Below are 19,637 nucleotides of genomic sequence, written 5' to 3'. Positions count from 1 at the left end.
ACTTCACTGCTTTGTCCCCAGCATGCCCACGGCTTCTTCACAAACAGAATTTGTGTTGTGTTTAACCTCCAAACCAGAAGATGGCAATAGTGATCTGACAATGGGGGCCTTCTATTGTTAATGGGAGTAGTGCTGGTAATCCTGCAACCAGTGGCTGTTTTCACGTGTGCACGGATTTTTTTTTAAAGCATATGTTTTTCAGTTGAGGCTACGTTTTAAAACTTTGATATCACTAAGCTTAAGAGATTTGATGCCGTGTCTGTAATGGCAGGTTCACACTAATGCAAACACGGATTCTTTTAACTTGGTTCGTAGTAACGTACTACCGAAATCAGTGAAACCTACCAAAGTTTTCTACATCAGGACAATATACCAGTCATCTGGAGTTTGGTGGAAAGGCTGGCGCCATGATTCCCGGTATTCAGACACCAACATTATCATCTACTCCGTCTAGTTTGCTTTCTGCTTCTGCGATGCCCACTCCTTGATCAGCCAAAGCCTAGTGGCAACTACTAGAAGGTCAACACGGTGGTCTCTGCGTGGCAGAACAAAATCTGTGCATGTTCATGGTGGCAGCAACTGCTTAACACCCCTACCATCGTGCTCAAAACCACTCACCCTCACCTACCTTCCCCAAACTGAAATAATTGGAGGCGGTAAGTTACTGCGTGGCGGTGTGAAATCACCATTAAAGTCCATTCTCACTGAGGGCGAATATCCACCCGCATTATTCTTGCGGAAAAATATAAATGTTGATTTCATGGGTTCTTATGGAAGTTTGCACCCCAGGGCGGAACTTTCATGCACTGAAAAAAGTTTCCGCCCAGACTTTGACCCCTGCGGAATTCGCCGGCAGAACTACACAGCTGGGCCAATGAAATTGTTTGTTTATAGTGACATTGCGCAGACCCGGGAGAGTCCGAAATCCAGCCAGGCAGGACAGTATGAGAGAATGGTTGATAAAACTCATTTCACAGCACCCCGTCCTTTTTGATAAAAGACGGGATGATTTTATGAACAATGAATTATAGTACAACATCTGGCAGTCCATTGTCCAGCTTGGTGGCTGCGGTGAGAGTGGTAAGCGCTGAAGAAAGTTGATGCTGACACTTGTTAAACGTTAGCTTGCTAGCTCGCTGCTGCTGCTACTCTCGTCCATGTTCACCCACACCCGTTCACACTGCGCGGACTTGCAACACAACAACGCGAAATTCCGCAACGCGTCTGTGTGTATGGTTTAAAGGCGGAATATTACGCAAATCCATCCCGCATTTCCGCATCGCAGCAGTGAGAATGAACCTTTAGGCTCCATCATGGCTCGATAGGCTCCCTGAATGTTACAGTTGCTCATAGAATATCTGGAAAATCTTTCGCCCATCATCCACTAGCATTTGTTCTCTTGCTACTAGAGCTTAGATCGGGCCCAAAAAAATCCAGCCCGACCCCACCAGAGCCTGTGCATGTTCTGTCTGAGCCCGGCCCGCCCCTTTAACTAATTACGAGCCCGAGCCTGGTTTAAACCCGACATGTTTTTTAAGGATATGAACGTAGACATTGAAGGCTGACTCTTGTCTTTCTTTCCTTCCATGGCAAGCCTCGTCATGTGTCTCTTAAGTGTCGAGGTCCCCGTCTTTTTGCTGTCATATACCAGCATCATGCTGCACGTACACTCGACGAAGCTGACGCACACATTGTCACCGTCAACAACTCATGTGCGCGGCCAGGTGTGATAAGTGGTTGGTTCCATAGCCTAGGTCTATTATGAGGAGCCCGACCCCTCTGAGCCTGAGGATAGTGGCGGGCAGAGAATCTAAGCTCTACTTGCTACATATTAGGAAGAGATGTCACGCAAATTTCTGGTGCTAATGGAAAATCTTCAACTAGCGCAAACATGCTAATGGTGCGAATTACATTCACATCATTTATGTCGCCCGGCACGAATTTGCATCTGTTCACGTCTTTGTATTAACTTTGTATGCATGAAAATCTCGCTCCACGTTTGGTGTGAACACTCTGTAAATGTCCTGCTTTCTTGGTGTTCTAAATATTTGGTAAATTAAAATATAGTTCATGAAGGACTTTTATCAGTGCTCATGTAAACACAGCCACTGTTGTCTGTCACATTACGACATATATCTGGAAACCCTGAAAACTCTACCCAGAACAAGCGTGTGCACTTGCTCCTATCTCAGGAAACATGTCCCTTCATCTAACTGCTCTGTAAGCAGACTAATCCAGGAGGTTATAAAAGCTTTCAGCTAGAGAGTGATGAACGAGCCCTTAGTGAGTTCTCTGTCTGTCAGAGGAAAAGAGGGAGAGGGAGGGGAGGGCGGCGAGGGGGCGGGAGGGTTTGTCCCAAAGCAAGACAAATACTCAATCATTTCTGCCTGGTACAGTGCTGAGGAGGCTGCAGAGCTACAAAAAGATACTGCTGTGCGTTAACTGCTTTTTTTTTTTTTTATGTGGATTTTTGTCAGTTCACAGGATCATGCAGTATAGTGACAGGTTACGACTATCTTAAGTTTACTGCTCGTTGTTAAAGAACTTTAAAATACTTACAAATTAAGAAACAACACAACATGATAATACTGTAAAAGTTAGCCTCGAGCACACAGTGCATATTCACATGCACACACACGCATTCACACCAAATGCACAGCCATACTTTATAAACTCATGGCGGCTCAAACAATATGTGCTACTGGTGTCATTGATCAAACGCAATACAGGATCCTCTTACGTCACTAGAGTCTCACAATCTTCCACTCCGACAAATCCTGAAGAGATCAATCTAAAGTCACGTTTTCTCTCTCTCTCTGTCACTGTAAACTGGAATACGGTCATCTTTAACAACATATCAAAGTAAAAGCACGATAATAAGAATAAAAATGAATAAATAAAACATGAAGGAGGAAAACAATATGTACAAAAAAAACAATTAAAAATCAACATGCCAGTAGATATCAATAAAAAGCTAATGGGATCTTAGGCCCTCTTTTTCTCAGCGAAAGATCATATAGCAGTAAAATCCCAATAACCCCCCACTCCCACCCACCTCCACCCCGACCACCCGTCCAGATCACACCAGGAAGCTACGCTACATAATACTGCCTCTCAATGCCAGAGTGTGCACCATACATGAAGACAAACTTCATCTTATGATATACATAGACGTACAGTATATACATGATATACATATGTGTTGGAGGACAAACTGAGCCATCCCCGCCCTGCAAGAATCCACACCTTCTCCTGGAAATCCGTCGTTCCAGAGAGAGAGAGATATTCGGGAACATTAGTGGAAGCCACTGTCGACCCATCATTAAATGTATGCGTGTCCCTTCATCAAATATGAAAATGAAAGTAAAATAATAGTGATGGCTTTTCTTATCCTCCTTAAAATCCCTCCTCCATCCTTGCACACAACAACGAACGAAAAAAAAGAAAAAATAAGAGAGATGATATGAGAGACGAGAACCATCATGCATTGATTTGAGTGACTGTTTCAATAGCAACAGAGAGGGTGAGGAGGAAAGGGTCGTAGCAGGACGAGGGATTCAGAACTGGGAGGCCGAGCTGGGGTCGCACTGGAGTAGCCGCACGATGGAGGGGTCGCTTTTGGCACCTTTGATAAACTCCTCCAGGGACAATTTGCCTGCAGGGTAGAAAGAGAGAACGAGAACAAAGGCATTATTTTGATGCTTGTTACATGCAGACTACAAAATGTCTATTTGAATTAAGTCAGTATGGTGTCAGAGATGGAGACTGAAGAAGAGGAAAACTAAAATAATTCATTTTAGGAATTCTTCAACTACCCACAGCTCTTATCAAATTAATGTTGGATCATAGACCAAATGTTAGTCGACCAGAAAGGTCATTCGTCGGCAAGATTTCATTGGTCGCTTAGTTGCAGGAAAAAACAAAAAACAAAAGTGAAACTCTATCAGGAGCTGCACCTTGTCAAAATAAATCCAAACCTATATGACTGGAGCAAGTGTGACTTTAATTTGAAAGGACAGACACAGGAAGTGTCCACGCTCAGCAGTCAGACAGGAGTCAGGTTAATCTCCAGGGCTGGTAGCTGCGGTTATTCCACAGGCTAGTTAATAACATGTCGGGCAGGAAATCCAAAGTGTGGGATCATTTTGAGAAGGTGAAGGACGAACCCAAGGTGATATGTAAACTCATCTTCATTGGTCGACTACAAACATGACGTATCATCTGAAACATGGAAGTAGCTACATGCCCATTAAGCCTAGTTCACATTACACGATTTTCATCGCAGTTTTGATCTTGAGAGCCACCTTGGGTCGGAGCTAAGTCTAATGAAGGTTCATTAGTACGGTTTGTATTTCTCTGTAATGTAGCACAGTGTTAACAATGTTACTGATACTATTCTTTCTCACAGCGAGTTCTATTTTCAGAGCTCTATTGTTCTTATTGTTGGAACTACACAGTATTGTACACGCTGCATTTTGCTTTGGCTCAGGAGGTAGAGTGGTCATCTTCCAATCTGAAGGTACGATCCCTGGTCCCTGCAGTCCAAATGTCAAAGCGTGGGCAAGACACTGAACCCCAAACTGCTCCCGATGGCTGCGCTATCAGTGTGTGAGTGCGTGTGAATGATTATCTGATGAGCAGGTGGCACCTTGTATGGCAGCCTCGGCTGTCAGCAGATGAATGTGTTTGTGAATAGGGTCAGTGGTGCCTGTGGTGTAAAGTGGTTGCTAAGACTAGAGAAGTGCTGTATAAATGCAGCCCACTTACCATTTACCATTAGTTAGGTAAGAGTTGGCTTTTCACGTACAAAACACTATAAGCAGCCACTTACTTGAAGAAAGCCTGGTTGACGAGGAAGAAAGCCCTTAATCAGAGTAAGCTTTAGGCTTGTTGCATTTCTTTCTCCTGCTGTTCAGTGTACGGTTTATTAGATTTTGTTTTTTACAGAAATATGTTAATACAGCAACTGGGGACTTTTTTATTGTCCATGGGCAGTGGAGGATTTGTGTTATATTACATAACAGAACTAATATATGCGTCCTGTTTTCTCTCAACAATCAGTTTCCAGTAAAACGAACACATTTCAAAGATTATTAGCAATAAACTGTCACATTCATCACCCTTTCCTCACTCCGCCCCCCTACAGCATATCCACCCCTCCATGCTGCCATTTCCTCCTCTCACCATCATTATTGAGGTCCATTTGTCTGAAGATTTTATCCGTCCTCTTCTCTGGCGTGGATTCATCCTCTGGCATCTTCATCACGGATGACACCATCTTGTAGATGGCCTGAGACGGAGCGAGGGAGCAAGGGAGAGAGACAGGGTCGGGGCGGGAGAACAGACAGAGAAGTGAATTGGAGCCAGCAGGGACCCATTAAGGAGGCTCAGCAGGAGAGAACTAAAAACACAAGTGAACTGAAAAATAAAGTCAGTGTGGCTTTCAAGATGCTGATAAACACGCTCTCTGAAGTCCGTCTGCTTCACTGACATTTGTTCCTCCTGATGCTGAGAGCTGCTCCCAGCTTGTCCACAAAAACCCACGCAGAGTCTGTATGGCTATAAAACCACGCCATCAGATCACATACATGTGCCAGCGCGGGGGGATGTTACAGGCAGAGCTTACGGTATTGATCTGATACATCTGATACACACAACACCTCCCGTCCCCTGATGGCATTAAATTAACCCCTGCAAGTTACAACAGACGAGCTCCGAGTATCAGCTCAGTCGTCGATCTACAATCAGCTTACGTGCCCATTAAATCTCCTCCACTGGGAGAGTAGTGTGTAAAACTGACTGTAGATCAGTGTCACAGCAGCATCCTCAGAAGTGAAGGTAGCTGGCATGAAATAAGCCCCCTGTGCTTCTCGGTAAGACGTCGCAGCTGTAAAATTTTATCTTTTGGACTATAAAACGAGTTCATATCTCTCTCTGGAAAAAGGCAAATAGCTGGATATACATTGGAAGATACTGACAGGTGTGGACCAGAGTCAGACTCAAGTCACAGATTTAATGACTTCAGACTTGACCTGACGAAATCAAAGAAGACACATGACTTCACTTGGGCTTGAACCTGTCGACTTGAACATACTTGACATCTTTCCTCATTATTTAAAAACTGTGCCACAAATCAACATTTTTCTCTTTGTGCTCCAAATCAACCAACAGTAATGCTCTTTATTTCTACCAAGTCCTTCAATCCACTTTGTTTGAAACAATCCACCATCAGCCAATCAGGTTGCAGGAGAGAACCATGAAGAACTAATGTTACATTCATGAACGCCAGCAGGTAAAAATGATTTCACAGATCATTTTGTTCACATTCAAAAACAAAAAACAAAGTGCAGCATGCTTTGCAGGTTGACATTACAGATAGAGACACATTACTGAAAGCCATATGACTCTATGTGTCTATTTTGACATAGGTAATAATAATAAGTCACATTTGTAAAATGTAACGTCTGAACACTGCAAATGCATCTTAAGATGACAGAAAATGCCCTGTTAAAGGGATAGTGCGCCCAAAAATGAAAATTCAGCCATTATCTACTCACCCATATGCTGACGCAGGCCCTGGTGAAGTTTTAGAGTCCTCACGTCCCTTGCAGAGATCGGTGGGGGGAGCGGCTAACACACCTATTGGTAGACGGCGCCCCAGACTAACGTCCAAGAACACAAAATTGAATCCACAAAATATCTCCATACTGCTCGTCCGTAGTGATCCAAGTGTCCTGAAGCCCCGACATAAAAAGTTGTTTCGAAAAACGTCATATGAACTCTGTTTTTAGCCTCACTGTAGCCTGTAGCTCTGACTGCTTTTCGATTCAATTTTGTGTTCTTGGACGTTAGTTCGGGGCGCCGTCTGCCATTAAGTGTGCTAACTGCTCCCCCCGCCGATCTCCGCAAGGGATGTGAGCACTCTAAAATTTCACCAGGGCCTCCGTCAGCATATGGGTGAGCTGATAATGGCTGAATTTTCATTTTTGGGTGCACTATCCCTTTAACGAGTACATTTATGATGTCTTATGATGTTTGATATTGGGTGTGACCATTTCACCAGTCGGTATAAATTGTATTTGCATAACTGTTCACAAGATGGCAGAATTAAACTGGGCACAGTGTTAAGTCAACAACTCTGAGTGTGTTCTTTCATATCATATAAAATGAATGCCTCAAGTTATTTGTTTTACTACTGCTTTATACTGATATTTATATATTTATATTTTATGTTTCACTCCATAGAACTCTGATTTATTAAGTCAGCCGTGATAAAAATGTATAAACTGTCACTGAGGCAGAGGGGCGGAGCATTAGCTGGTAAACATCATGTTTATTCACTTTACGTAGAGCTGAAATTAATGTTTTATCTACTAATCGTTCTAGAATAGAGGATTAGCACACTGTTAGCGTACCATTACGTACTATTATAGGAAAATGCTGGTTCTGGTTCATGCAAGGTATCATGGGGGCTAGGAATAAGGTGGATATAAAGCTTGGATTTCCTCAGTAAAGCACCATGTTTGTGTTTAAGAAGAATGTGTTAATATAATTTATACTGGATGAAAACACACACCGGCTGTGGTACGTTACGGCCACAGTGGCTTAAAGAGCTTCCAGAGGACATTCGCTCTCCTCAGTCACCAGGAGTTCATCACAGAATTTCCAACTTTGTTTGACATGTGAAATCGCTCAAAGAGCAGTAAGTCGAGGCCAATATTAACATAGTTAGTGTGCTAATGCTCAGCTAACATTAGCTTAGCACCCAAGAAACTTTTTACAACAAATAAATGCAAATTGAAAAACTTGAAAAAATGGAATTTTTGATTTTTGTAAATTTAATACTGGTTATGAAGCTCTCTCTATCCCACTCCCACCAATCAGCTGACTATGTGCGCCCTCTCTTAGCCAATCAAACTTCGCCACAGTCTCCTTCAGTCATTCATGTTACTGCTGCCAAACTTTAAATCTGTTCTCCTCTGTGCTCTCTGCGTCGCGCCCTCCTCTGCCCTGTTCACCTCCAGTCAGCTCATCAAAAGCCCACTCCTCTTCACATCCTGATCCTCAGCTCCCTCTTCATCTCATCTCATCACTTCCATCAGCATCTAATCTCCCAAATCTACTAGGTCTTTACCACCTCCTGGATATGACATCACAATGGGGTCTAATTGCCAAACACTTTTCGCTTTTCTCAAACTTCTGTGCACATGTAAATAAATATTCTTTTCTCTCAGAACAAGTTTCTCCTGATTGAAGAGAGCATTATTACTGTTTAGGACTTAAGGATCTGCAAAGCAATGACTTAGTCTCACCTCTGTATATTGAAACCTCAAACTATAAACCATATTTCTGATTTAAGATTGTTTTTATGAAAAATTTTCAGTCATGTGACACAAAGAAACTGACTTGTTTCAAGGCGCATTGTGCCAGATTGAGTCAAAACCTCTTCAAAATCTACAAGTCAGAGGTAAAAGGTTTATGTTTTGTCAGACTCGTCTTTTGATTAGTGTGTGTCGGGTGAAGATAGATCTATTGTCCAAACCTGACCTCCTCCATCAGGACAGTGTCTCTCTGTGTACAATGACACAATGAGCCCCTCCTCTCTCATCCAACGGTGCGTAACCTCAATTAGCTTGAGGATAATCCCAGTATTCTGCACACTCAGGGATAAACTCCGGTTATATTTAACTCGCTAATCTATGAGAACCCAGATGCACACACACACACACACACACACACACACACACAGAACACACCGCGAGATCCTCAGTCTAATGTTCCATCAAATGAGTCCCTCTATTTCGTCCCTTAAAGAGCGACAGGATTACATACAGTACCACTGTAGCACTGCACTTAACAGCCTTCATGGAAACTGTTGCTTATGTTAATATTGCTGTCAGCACATTAAAGTATGTCTTTTAGAGTCTTTACATATCAGTGCATGAGCCTTTTTTGCACATACTACTAGCTTCTGTCTGTTCATGTCAATGCAAAAGTCTGTTGGGTTGTTTTGTTAACTAAAACTAAAGCTTAGTTTGGTAACTAAAAGATTTATCATATTAGTTTAGTTTAGTTTCTTCTGTCACCACACATATGTGACATGTTAAAAAATACCCATATTACTAATATTCAGGATCCTCTTTGGGAGATTTTTGCCGTACATACTGATCTTTAAGGAAAACAGATCTGTCTTTAACTCTTTGAAACCTGAGCACACGGGCTCAGTTTCTTTCAAAAACATGGGAAGAAGGCAACGAGCAACAAAGGAAGAAAAAACTGCAAGAAATTAATAAAAAGAGATAATTAAAAACAAGAAAATTTGAAAAAAAGATGGAAAGTAAAAAACAAACAAACAAATAAACAAACAAGGAAATGACCTGGGGAAAAGTCCTTAAAATTTATTTAAAAAAAAAAAAATCTGTAAACATTTTAAAATGTAAGCATAATAATTACAAATATAGTTTATTGTTTTAGCATTTTTCTTTCTTTATCCCTACTTTTTAAAAATCATTTTCTGAATTTATTAATTCTTTGCAATTTTTGGGACATTTCTTATCTCATTTCTAAGTTGCTCATTGCCTTTTTTTCCCATGTTTGTGACAGAAATCACACCAGTTTGCTCAGGGTTCAAAAAGCAGCACAAGAAAAGTGACAAGTCACAAGAAAGCACCCCCACATGCTCCCGCTGCAGAAAATAATTGCCAAAAAATACATTTGAAAAACTCCACAATAATGTCTCTTTCCAGAAATCATGACACGGTTACTCAAGATAACCCACAGACCTATTCGGGGCTGTTTTCTTTGTATCAAATTACACCTGCCAACCATATTACTGCTCAGCAGGAAGCATGCGACTCACACCAAAACAATATACATTGGTGAATAGTGGATGAATGAGTCCACCATTATCTGTACAATATATGCTCAACCAACTAAATTATCTGTATCAATATCCGTAAATGGAATGGTTGTGGCTTAAATCAGGAGAGGGTGGGACCTAATTGCATGTTGTTAATTCAAGCCTGGAATTAAAATGGTTTGATCAGAAGATGCTATATTTATTATTCATTAGAAAACCATTTACAGAACAGCTGCAGATTTGAGCTTCGGATAATTTTCGATCACTCACACATTTTAATGGGATGATACTAACGCTTGTAAAAAGTACATTTTCTGTACTGGATGCTATTTGCCTCAACCCTAATAAACAGAACTACAGGTAAGAGGAAAAGTAATGTATCCATGATGTTGGGGTGAATAGTTCCTCCATCCACTGGTACCGACCATGTCATGCAAGCTTGTTGGGAAGGGAGCTCAGTAATGCTCCAAAGTTAAGCTAAATTTTGGCGAGGGAAAACTGGCATGATGATTTTTAAAGGGCTCCCTTGAATTTTCACCCCAAGATATCTGAATGAGAATGGGTTCTATGGGTACCCACAAGTCTCCCCGAAACTTCTAAAGGCTTGTTGTGAATATTTTGTTCCTTACAATCAATATGCTGCCTCAAGTTAAAGCTGTATATGTGTCTTTTTACAGAAAAGGACAACCAGAGAATGCTTTGCCCCCAACCAAACTTCAATACCCAGAGTCCCTCGCTCACCTGTACAATCTCCAGCATCTCCTCGCGGCTGATATACCCGTTTCCGTCCAGGTCGTACATGCTGAAAGCCCATTTCAGCTTCTGCTCCAGCTTGCCCCGTGACGTCACGCTCAGGGCGATGATGAACTCCCGGAAGTCTATCGTCCCGTCGCCGTTGGTGTCAAACGTTCGGAAGACATGCTCAGCGAACTTGGAGGCGTCACCGTAAGGGAAGAAATTGGCGTAGATTTTCTTGAACTCCTCCACATTCAAGGTCCCACTGGGGCAATCCTTCAAGAAACCCTGAGGAAAAGACGACATGACATAAAATACATCTCTATGATAAACGTTTTACATCAGCAGACCCAAATAAAACCCTTTCAAAACCAATTGGAACAATCAGGAATCACATTTCTATAACCAATCTTTGACCAGTAAATCATTCATGTAATGCTTGATTCTGAACAGATACTGTGAAAAGGGGCTTAGTCTTGGATAGCTGAAAGCAGTTCTATCTTCTTTTCAAGGAGTCACATTTGATAAAGCAGCATTGTGCCTGAGAAGAAAAGGGAAGTAAAAGTCACGTCAGTCTCGGCCTTTGTTCGGCAGAAATAAAGCTCTTTTTCTCACAAAGGCCTTTAAGATCGAGCCAGAGAGGTGACAAAGTCATTGTCCCGATGTGAAGGCTGGAATTACTTCTTGATCCTCACATCAAATATTCTCATGAGCGAAGGTGGAAAGTCAACACGATCCTCTTCCTAATAAAACTTCTTTTCATTGCCAGCTGTGTCTTTGACATTTTCTAAAAGAGCGTCACAACTTTTCTTGGATTTATTGCCAATAAAAGACCTCGGGCACCTCAACATCCTGTCGAATACACTATGTAGGGTGTATGACATCTCCAGCATCCTGGAGCTGTTAATCTGCTGAGAGTGAGCACCATCAGTACCACTGATGGAGTAAAGAGACCCGGGGTCAGCGAGGCTTAAGTCACAGGGTAGGGAGGTGACGGTTTAACATGTGCAGCAGTTATTTGGGACAGCTCACACAGCTGTTCCATAGGTTTAATCCATGTATAAAGCTATATAGCCGTTACACAAACACCCTAACCGTGCACAGAAGAGGAGATAATTCTTGTGGTCAGGTCACTGCGGTGCCTCATCATAGCAAGGCTTAACAGACTCGGAGCGGGTGGCGTTCTGCTTTATACTGAGACAAACATTGTCAGAGTCGCTCTGATGAACTCCTAACAGTCACAGAGTGGCAGGATAAACAACATTTCCCAATGTCTGACAACATACAGTTGCACTATTTACCTCACAGACTTGTATATTTAACGTTTAATTTTGAATTTAGTTTTGTTCTACTTCCACTTTCTTTGTCTAATTTTGAGTACTTCATGTCAATATTGGTACGTTGAGAGCAAAGTTTACTGAAGTTTGTGCAAAGCTGATTCTGATTCTGAGATACCTCTGACGCAGATATCACTTTCCTTAAAGTTAATTAATTCTAGCCAGCGAGGCCTTAACTACAGTATTTTAGGGAAACGACAATACACCGACATTGCTTTCTGTTGCTAGCTTAAACTTAGCACTATATGGCTAAAACTTGCAGACTGATCGATGGGTGAATGTCATCATTTTATTAGCTGAAACTGGTTGGTACCAGCATATGTTTGCACACATTATATTTTGTTTTACAAGGAAAATACATGATTAGATTTTAATATAAAAACAGAAAGAAATAGATTTTTTTGTACATATTGTTAAATTGGTGTACAATACAACCAGGGGAGTGATCTGCAAGGGTCTAAAATGCATTTTTAAGCATTTTAAATGTTGAGGCGGGTCAAGGTGGAGCTAATTTTCAACTACCTTATAAATTGCTGGGTAGTGAAATCTATAAGAAGTAGGGTTGTCAAAAGTATCGATACTCAAACGCTGTATCCGGATACAATACTAATTTACAAAAGTATCGATACTAACAGTGCACGCCACCTCAGCGCCTGTTGGGTGCGCGTGACGGGTCCGACGGACACGCGCTGTGCAGGCAGCGTCTGGCAGGCACAGAGCCCTCGCTGCAACCTGGCTTGTTGTCGTCGCTGTGCATACATGCACACATTTCTGTTGCTGTAATATGGCCAGCGCGGCTGCAGGAGGACCAGAGCAGCCAGTTTTGGTCAAAAATGATAAAGGAAAAAGTGCTCTTTGGAAATATTTACTGAAGTGAACACAACACGCTGCAGACGGCAGGTACAGCCCCTCCCCTCACTAGCAGCTGAGCAGCTGGTGTCGCCAGCATCAAACTAAAATATAACTTCTAACGTTAATGTGGGAGCTAAGCAGAAAATTTTATCGGTCATGGCCGTCTGTAACATTAATAGACAATGTTAGTTTAACAGGACAACACAATTATGTGTGTCTGAAAAGTTATGTTAACTGTAAAGTCACAGATTGAAGCTGAAAAAACATTTGGTTTCTCCCATAACCCCTGGTTCTCTGGTCACATAGTGAGGTAGAAACAGGAGCATCGTGAGCCTAAACTACCAACTCTATTTGATCAGCAACGAAAATATGATGCCAGTTCACCAGAAGCACAGAAAATAAACAGGGCTGTAGATAAATACATTTGTATGGACAGATCTTGTTTCTGGTTGTTATTTATTTTGGGGGGATTTTTTGTTGTTATCATTGATGTTACTGTTCTGATCTTTATTTAAAAAATGACATGCCTCTTAATTTTTTGCTGCTGTATCGAAAATGGTATCGAGTATTGAATATTTTCCTGGGTATCGATATTGAGTTTGAAATTTTAGTATCGTGACAACCCTAATAAGAAGGCATAATGTTTTATACGATGATCATATAGGCCTACTTTAATATGTAAAATTCAACCTGCAAAATAACTTCATACTATAGCTGCTAAGTAAATGTAGCAAAAAGTACCATATCTCTGTCTGAATTTTAGAGTTATAGACATAAATTAGCATAAAATGCTAAAACTCAAATAATGTACAAGTTCTTCAAGTAGGCTATAGTACATGAGCAAATCGAATTAATTTCTTTCCACTACTGATTTTCCAGCATTATTAGTAAAACCTTCCCAATAACATCCAGCCTCTGTGCACAGTGTCTCTACATACGCACCTTGTACCACTCCTGCAACTCGTGATCAGAGAACTCAGTATTCTCCCGGAGGTCCTGCAGCATCTCTGGCCGCAGCTTGCTGTTCTGTTTCCCCATGGCAACGGGATGGGACTCTTGGTTTCCTTGACAACAACAGTGACTACAGCACTAGCCAGGCTGCTTTTCCCACCTGTCAATCAGAGACAAAGGAACAGGAGGTCAGCAACAATTAAGCAGCCAGGAGGATGACCTCCTGTGACAAATGAGAGGTGAAATGCAGTTGGTCAGCAAACAGCGGCACACCACCGGAGTCGCCCAGCAGCAGTCAGCAGATAAAGAAACAAGAAGGATTAGACAGGATCCTTTGAGTAAGACTAGATACAGGTCACAGCTGAATGTACAAGAAAAAGGCCTCAAATGGTTAAAAAAGAAACACAGAAACTAAAACTGTGCAAATTAAACGACTGAGCAAAGAAAGGAAAAACACCACAGGGCAGTTCCTTAAAAAGATTCTGACAAATTGACGACATCATTTTCTCCACTCACACAATTCTGATTTTTTTAATGACATCAAAGCGAGCCTTGTCACAGTATTGTGTCCCAATCCTCTTGACACGAGATGTTATGCAACGCCACAAGTCTCCAAACTGCTGCATCACACTCGCAAAACATTAAATAATCCCAAACGCACCCCTGTGACGTCAAGCGCTAGCCCACTGATCATATTTATGGGTTTATCTGGCCAGCTGTGTGTTTGTGTGTCAAATCAGCTGTGTGGTGTGTGTCTATGTGTGTGTATACGTGTGTGTGTGTGTGTGTTTATGTGCCCAGATCTCCTAATCTGCATCTCAGTTCATCCTGTCTGACAAAACATCATTTCAGAGAAGCAACACGCATGGTTTAATGGGATAAAATATACTCAAATTGAAAATAATGTAAACAATTAATTTATGCTTTAAAATGCCTTAATTTTTCACTTAATGTGAAAATAGAGGCATCATTTCTTGATTTCTTGTCAATTTTAATGGGTTTTTACTTATTAAATCCCTTAAACTCATTTAAAAAAACCTCTAGCAACTGAATTGGTACAAATTAAGGCACTCCTGTACTGTAAAGTAAAAGTTAATGTATTTGAACTGTACATGAAATTCATTAAAATGCTTTACAGACCATTCATTTACCCATTAATTATTTACTTGTTTTGCTTGAATTCACACCCAAATTGAAAAATAAGGATCATTTTTAGGATCTAAGGATTTTGAATTTTGGTGAACAGTAGCCACTGTGGTCACATGGTGCATTCACAGGATACTGGCGCATGTTCAGGTTGTTTAAATAAATATCTGTGACCTGCAAAATATAGTGGAAAAGGTAATTAACAAGTACTCAGAGCAAAAATAAGTCAGCAAACCGAGTCAGTAATACAAGGTACACAGCAAGCAGCTACCTCCAAGGCTGAAAAATTAAGCCAACATAAAAGTGCAAAAAAACTGCAGTTCCTCAAATGGCCACTTGAGGCTGGCTCCCAGAGAAGGTCAATACCCAAATTAATTGAATTGTTTTGGTCATATAAACAAGTCTTGTTCAGCAATTGGTTGTGCTAAAACAGTGGTTAGGGACCAGTGGTCCAGGGACCCCCAGGGGTCCTTGATGGAGATCATTTTCACTATTTAATCAACTATAGATGTGAGATATGAGTAGAAGACATAACGGTAACTACTTTATCATCTCTTCTAAGGATTTTCAGGAGTCTAACATCTTTTCAGATGGAGGTCCCTGGAGTAAAATCTTATCAAATGGGGGCCTGTGACCGAAGGTGTATCAATTAAGGTATCCGTGACTTGAAAAAGGTTGAGAACCACCGAACTTCAAGAATGTCTTAGTGAGATGTTCAGTATCTTAGGTAAGCACGTTTCGCTTTAATGGTTTTAAGTCTGTGTTTTGCTGCGGAAAATTAGCATTAGCAGGCTATTACATCATCACAGTCAACCATAGCTGTAAATGCACCATGCTAACGAAGCTAGCAGCATAGCATAAAGTTACTAAGGGCCCTAAAATCCAAGATGGTGATGGCCAGAATGTAAAACCCAGGGCTTCATAACTGGGGCTCAAATATTCGCCAATGGGTGATGGCCATGGATCTACTAGAGACTTGGATACAGCATTGGAGGCGGGGCCCCATTCATGCCTATGAAAGTTCCTCAGAGGTGCATGAAACCACAAAAGCTCTTTTTCCGTGGTTTGAAATGACTCAGATCTTCCACAATGTGCGGCCCATAGAGCTAGCACACTAGAAGACTTAGGGCAAGCCTCTAACTTCTAGTTTAGTGCTCCACAAACTTGAATGAGGATAAAATGCTTTAATCTTGTGGCGCTTATAGACTTTTGAAATGTTATCGGATCAAATCCCAGAAGTGAAGTCATTTTTCAGGTGGTTTTGATGCTCAAAAAAATGTATCCACTGATTTATAAACATTTCTTTCCCAGTGTATGTCTATGAGAAAAAGGCTTTTTGGGCACCATAATGTCACATGATGGACCCAGACAGTGTAATTCCATTTTTGGCCACTATGTGAGCTTGGCTGTTCCTGGGGGCTTGGTGATGTCAAGTTGGCTCCGTCCATTATGGTACACAGCAATATCTATCTTAAGTTTGCATTAGCTAACAATAGCCAGCCTGAGCTATTAGTAACATGAAACACACCAAATATGGCTGTAGAGTTGAGACCAATCAGTACACTGAACTGTCGCATTGAGTATAGACTCTGTTATTGTCACTGGTCCAGTGCAGACCCAAGTGCAGCACACTGAGACAGGCAGACAGTTGGTGATGACTTTTATTGCTCACACAGATATGCAACAGTTCAGGGGTCTTTGGGTTTAGCTTGCGCGTAGTTTCAGCGGTGAGAGAGCGAGCCGAGAGCAGGCGGGTTTCTCTTGAGGCTGGTAGTGGAGTAAAGACTGAAGTAATTAGCCAAACCAGGAGAGCTGAGGTAAGTAGGATGATGGGTGTAGCACCGTGTACAGAGCCAAGCAGATGACATCCAGGAAGGGAACAGGTAGGACTTGGAGTCGGACACAGAAAGCTGAGGTGAATACCAAGGCAGAGACGATGGAGGCAGGTTGGGAACAGGCAGAGTCGGCACTGGGGAATCAGGCCAAGAGTGAAAGCTGGAAAGTCTCACATAAAGTCAAAGAACAATCTGGCACTGAGGGACAGGCAGCAGCTGCTTATATGCAGGGAGTGCCGATGAGAAGCAGCTGCGTGCACAGGTGAGTGGAGTTGTCTTGATTAGAGGGGCGTGGCTGGCAGGCAGGGTGCAGGTGAGGGAGAGGATGTTTTACTGAGTAACATAATCTCACTTTAAGTCGTACATATAATCCTTATTTAAGGTGTTAATACCTGAATACTGCTTGTGAAATGTCATTAAAACATTTTGGACCTCATGTAAATCATTAGGGTGTTTGCTGGTGTGCTTTCAGGGTGAACTAAGGATTAAGACGCTGTATTTTAGGGGATCATAGTGCGTATAGAGAAAACAAACAACAAACTCATGCTTGTTAACTTTGCTATCCTGCACTAGATGGCTAATTAGCCTGTGTTCCACCAACAAAGTAGCTGCTCCTATGTGTGTGTGTGTGTGTGTGTGTGTGTGTGTGTGTGTGTGTGTGTGTGTGTGTGTGTGTGAAAAGTGATTTGAATTACAGCATCACTGGGCCTTGAACACCTCCGATGAGACTTGGCTGACCTCTCAGACCTCCAATCTTTTCTCAGTCATGCAAGGTAATTACACCAACAACTTTGTGTGTATGAGAGAGTGAGAACAAGCTCAGTCCTGTTTGTGTTTACATGAACTCGAGAGAGTCAGACAGTATGTGTGAGGCACGTGAGGTGGACGGTGTGTGTGTCGCAGGTCTGGCAAGAGCTTCACAACAACACGCCTGGTCGTCTCTTCGCTTAGTTAATGAAATCAGACTCATATTAAGTCCCTCATCTGGGCGTCAGACAAAAGGCTTGTGCACTGACGGTAATGCTTGTAGCCAATTCCCAGGCTACTGAAGGGAGAACTGTAGCTATCAATTATGATTTCCTCCTCTGTGTTTGGGGACTGGTGAGCACTGCACACTCTGAGGATTAGGAAACAATATAATGGCGCTTTGCCATGCAGCATAAAAATGCATTTTTATATCCAGACTGTGTCTCAGTATGATTGTTTAAAAAAAAAAAAGCGTGTCTCTCTTTTCCCAAAAACACAGAAAATGTTGGTTCCTATGATTAGATTTCTCTCCTCTTACATTCACAGCACACGTCTCCTTGTTATTTCACAATTGTGTTTGACAAATTACTTCTTCTCTTGTGTCTACATGTGAAAATTTGCCTTACGTTTCACTGATAATGTGGCAGAATTGGAGAGCCACACGACACAGCTCAGTCCACAGCCCCAAACACAATCTAAGGACAAAGGCAGACACAAATTAATTTCTCCTCCAGGAGTAATTGAGTGGCGTCTGCAGCGCTGAGAACTATATGTGAAATGAGTAGGTCTCACTATAAAACAGTAATTTGTGTGTTTTAGTTGAGCAGGCAGAAAACAGACACAGAGTGTACCACTGTGTCTCAGATGAGTGTTTGGAAAACACACACCCATCATACACGCATTGATGCACACACTTTTAGTACCTGTAGAGATTAATAATGGCCGCCCACGCTGTCCAATTGTCATTTCGGGAACATTTAGAGCCTGTTCCTCTCTGTGTGTGTGGACGTGTGTGTTAGGGGTGAATAAGAAGAAAAGCTTGGAAGAGAGGATGAGATTTAATTGGAGAGATAAAGATTCTCTAATTGAAGGAGCTAATGCTTCCTGATGACACACAGACATAGTACACAGCAAACCATCACCCTAATTGGCTCGCAGCAAGCGTGAATAAAGAATGTGAAAAATAGAAGAAAAAGAAAGTGAAAGGAAACACCAAGTGTCTGGGCATACTGTTATACTCACACGTATAATGTAGGTTAAAAAACATATCGAACACTGAAATATTTAATCATTTTAATTTGCCCTAAAAAATAATACAGAAAAATATTGCATTGGGCATGCTTTCACACCTGCCCTGTTTGGTTCAGTTCAATCAAACTCAAGTTCGTTTGCCCCCTCAGTGCGGTTCATTTGTGCAGGTGTGAACACAGCAATCACACTCAGGTGCGCACCAAAACAACCTGACTGAGACCTTCATGAAGAGGTGATCTGGTCCGAAATTATGCACCTACGTAACAAAATGAGTCCCTGATTCAGACCAAAGCAAGCAAACTCTAGGTCTGAAAGCAGGCCGAGTGAAAAAAGTAATGTTGATTTACGTTTATGCTGAACAATTTTCCTTCAATAATAACCAATAGTGAGTTTGAGTATACGTAAGTGTGAACAGTCTGCTGTTAATAGCATACTTTATTGTTGTTGTAGTAGGTGGTAGGCTGTACATACAAATATGTAGTATGCAGTATTAGAATGTGATTTAAGCTAACATGATTGAGATACGGTACAAAATTAACCAGAACATATGGTGAGACAAGAATTACCACCTTGTGGTTGTATGGCTCTGCACACCAGACAGTTTACATCCATGTCTGTGAAAGCATGGATGCTTGACACACATCTTCCCCCCAACAGCACAGAAGATCTATACAGTCAGCCCAGTTTCAGGGCAGACACCTAAGATTAGTGTCACCAATTCAGTATCTGATTAAACGTCATTGTGACATTACATTATGGCCAGAAAAGTGTTTCTGAGGAACTTTATGATGTGACAGTGAAGTTGACCTTTGACCTTTTGGACAAAAATATGTCATCCCTTCATCATTATATCCTATCAGACATTTGTGTGAAGTTTTGTCATAATTAGTATATGAGTTTGGGCCAAAAACATTATTGTTGAGG

At 41.7% G+C, this 19,637-nt stretch overlaps 2 protein-coding genes across 9 annotated transcripts in view; both read right to left on the bottom strand.

Moving 5' to 3' along the window:
• The window catches only part of zgc:91944 (uncharacterized protein LOC436941 homolog), a 142,281-nt gene that overhangs the window by 50,754 nt on the left and 71,890 nt on the right, over positions 1 to 19,637 (bottom strand). The window lies entirely within an intron of this gene.
• Positions 2,048 to 19,637, bottom strand: part of LOC125904620 (hippocalcin-like protein 1) — a 58,869-nt gene continuing 41,279 nt past the window's right edge. Inside the window, exons 2-5 of the mRNA XM_049602180.1 lie at positions 13,726 to 13,894; positions 10,601 to 10,882; positions 5,185 to 5,290; positions 2,048 to 3,655 (exon numbers count right to left, since the gene is read on the bottom strand). Of these exons, the coding sequence (XP_049458137.1) occupies positions 3,558 to 3,655; positions 5,185 to 5,290; positions 10,601 to 10,882; positions 13,726 to 13,821 (582 nt within the window). The 5' untranslated portion in view covers positions 13,822 to 13,894 and the 3' untranslated portion in view covers positions 2,048 to 3,557. The remainder of the gene's footprint in view (positions 3,656 to 5,184; positions 5,291 to 10,600; positions 10,883 to 13,725; positions 13,895 to 19,637) is intronic.

The sequence above is a fragment of the Epinephelus fuscoguttatus genome, linkage group LG17 (genome assembly GCF_011397635.1).
Source record: "Epinephelus fuscoguttatus linkage group LG17, E.fuscoguttatus.final_Chr_v1".
NCBI lineage: Eukaryota > Metazoa > Chordata > Actinopteri > Perciformes > Serranidae > Epinephelus > Epinephelus fuscoguttatus.
The sequence above is the reverse complement of the archived record's forward strand: the minus strand, read 5'-3'. Positions and strand labels throughout refer to the sequence as shown.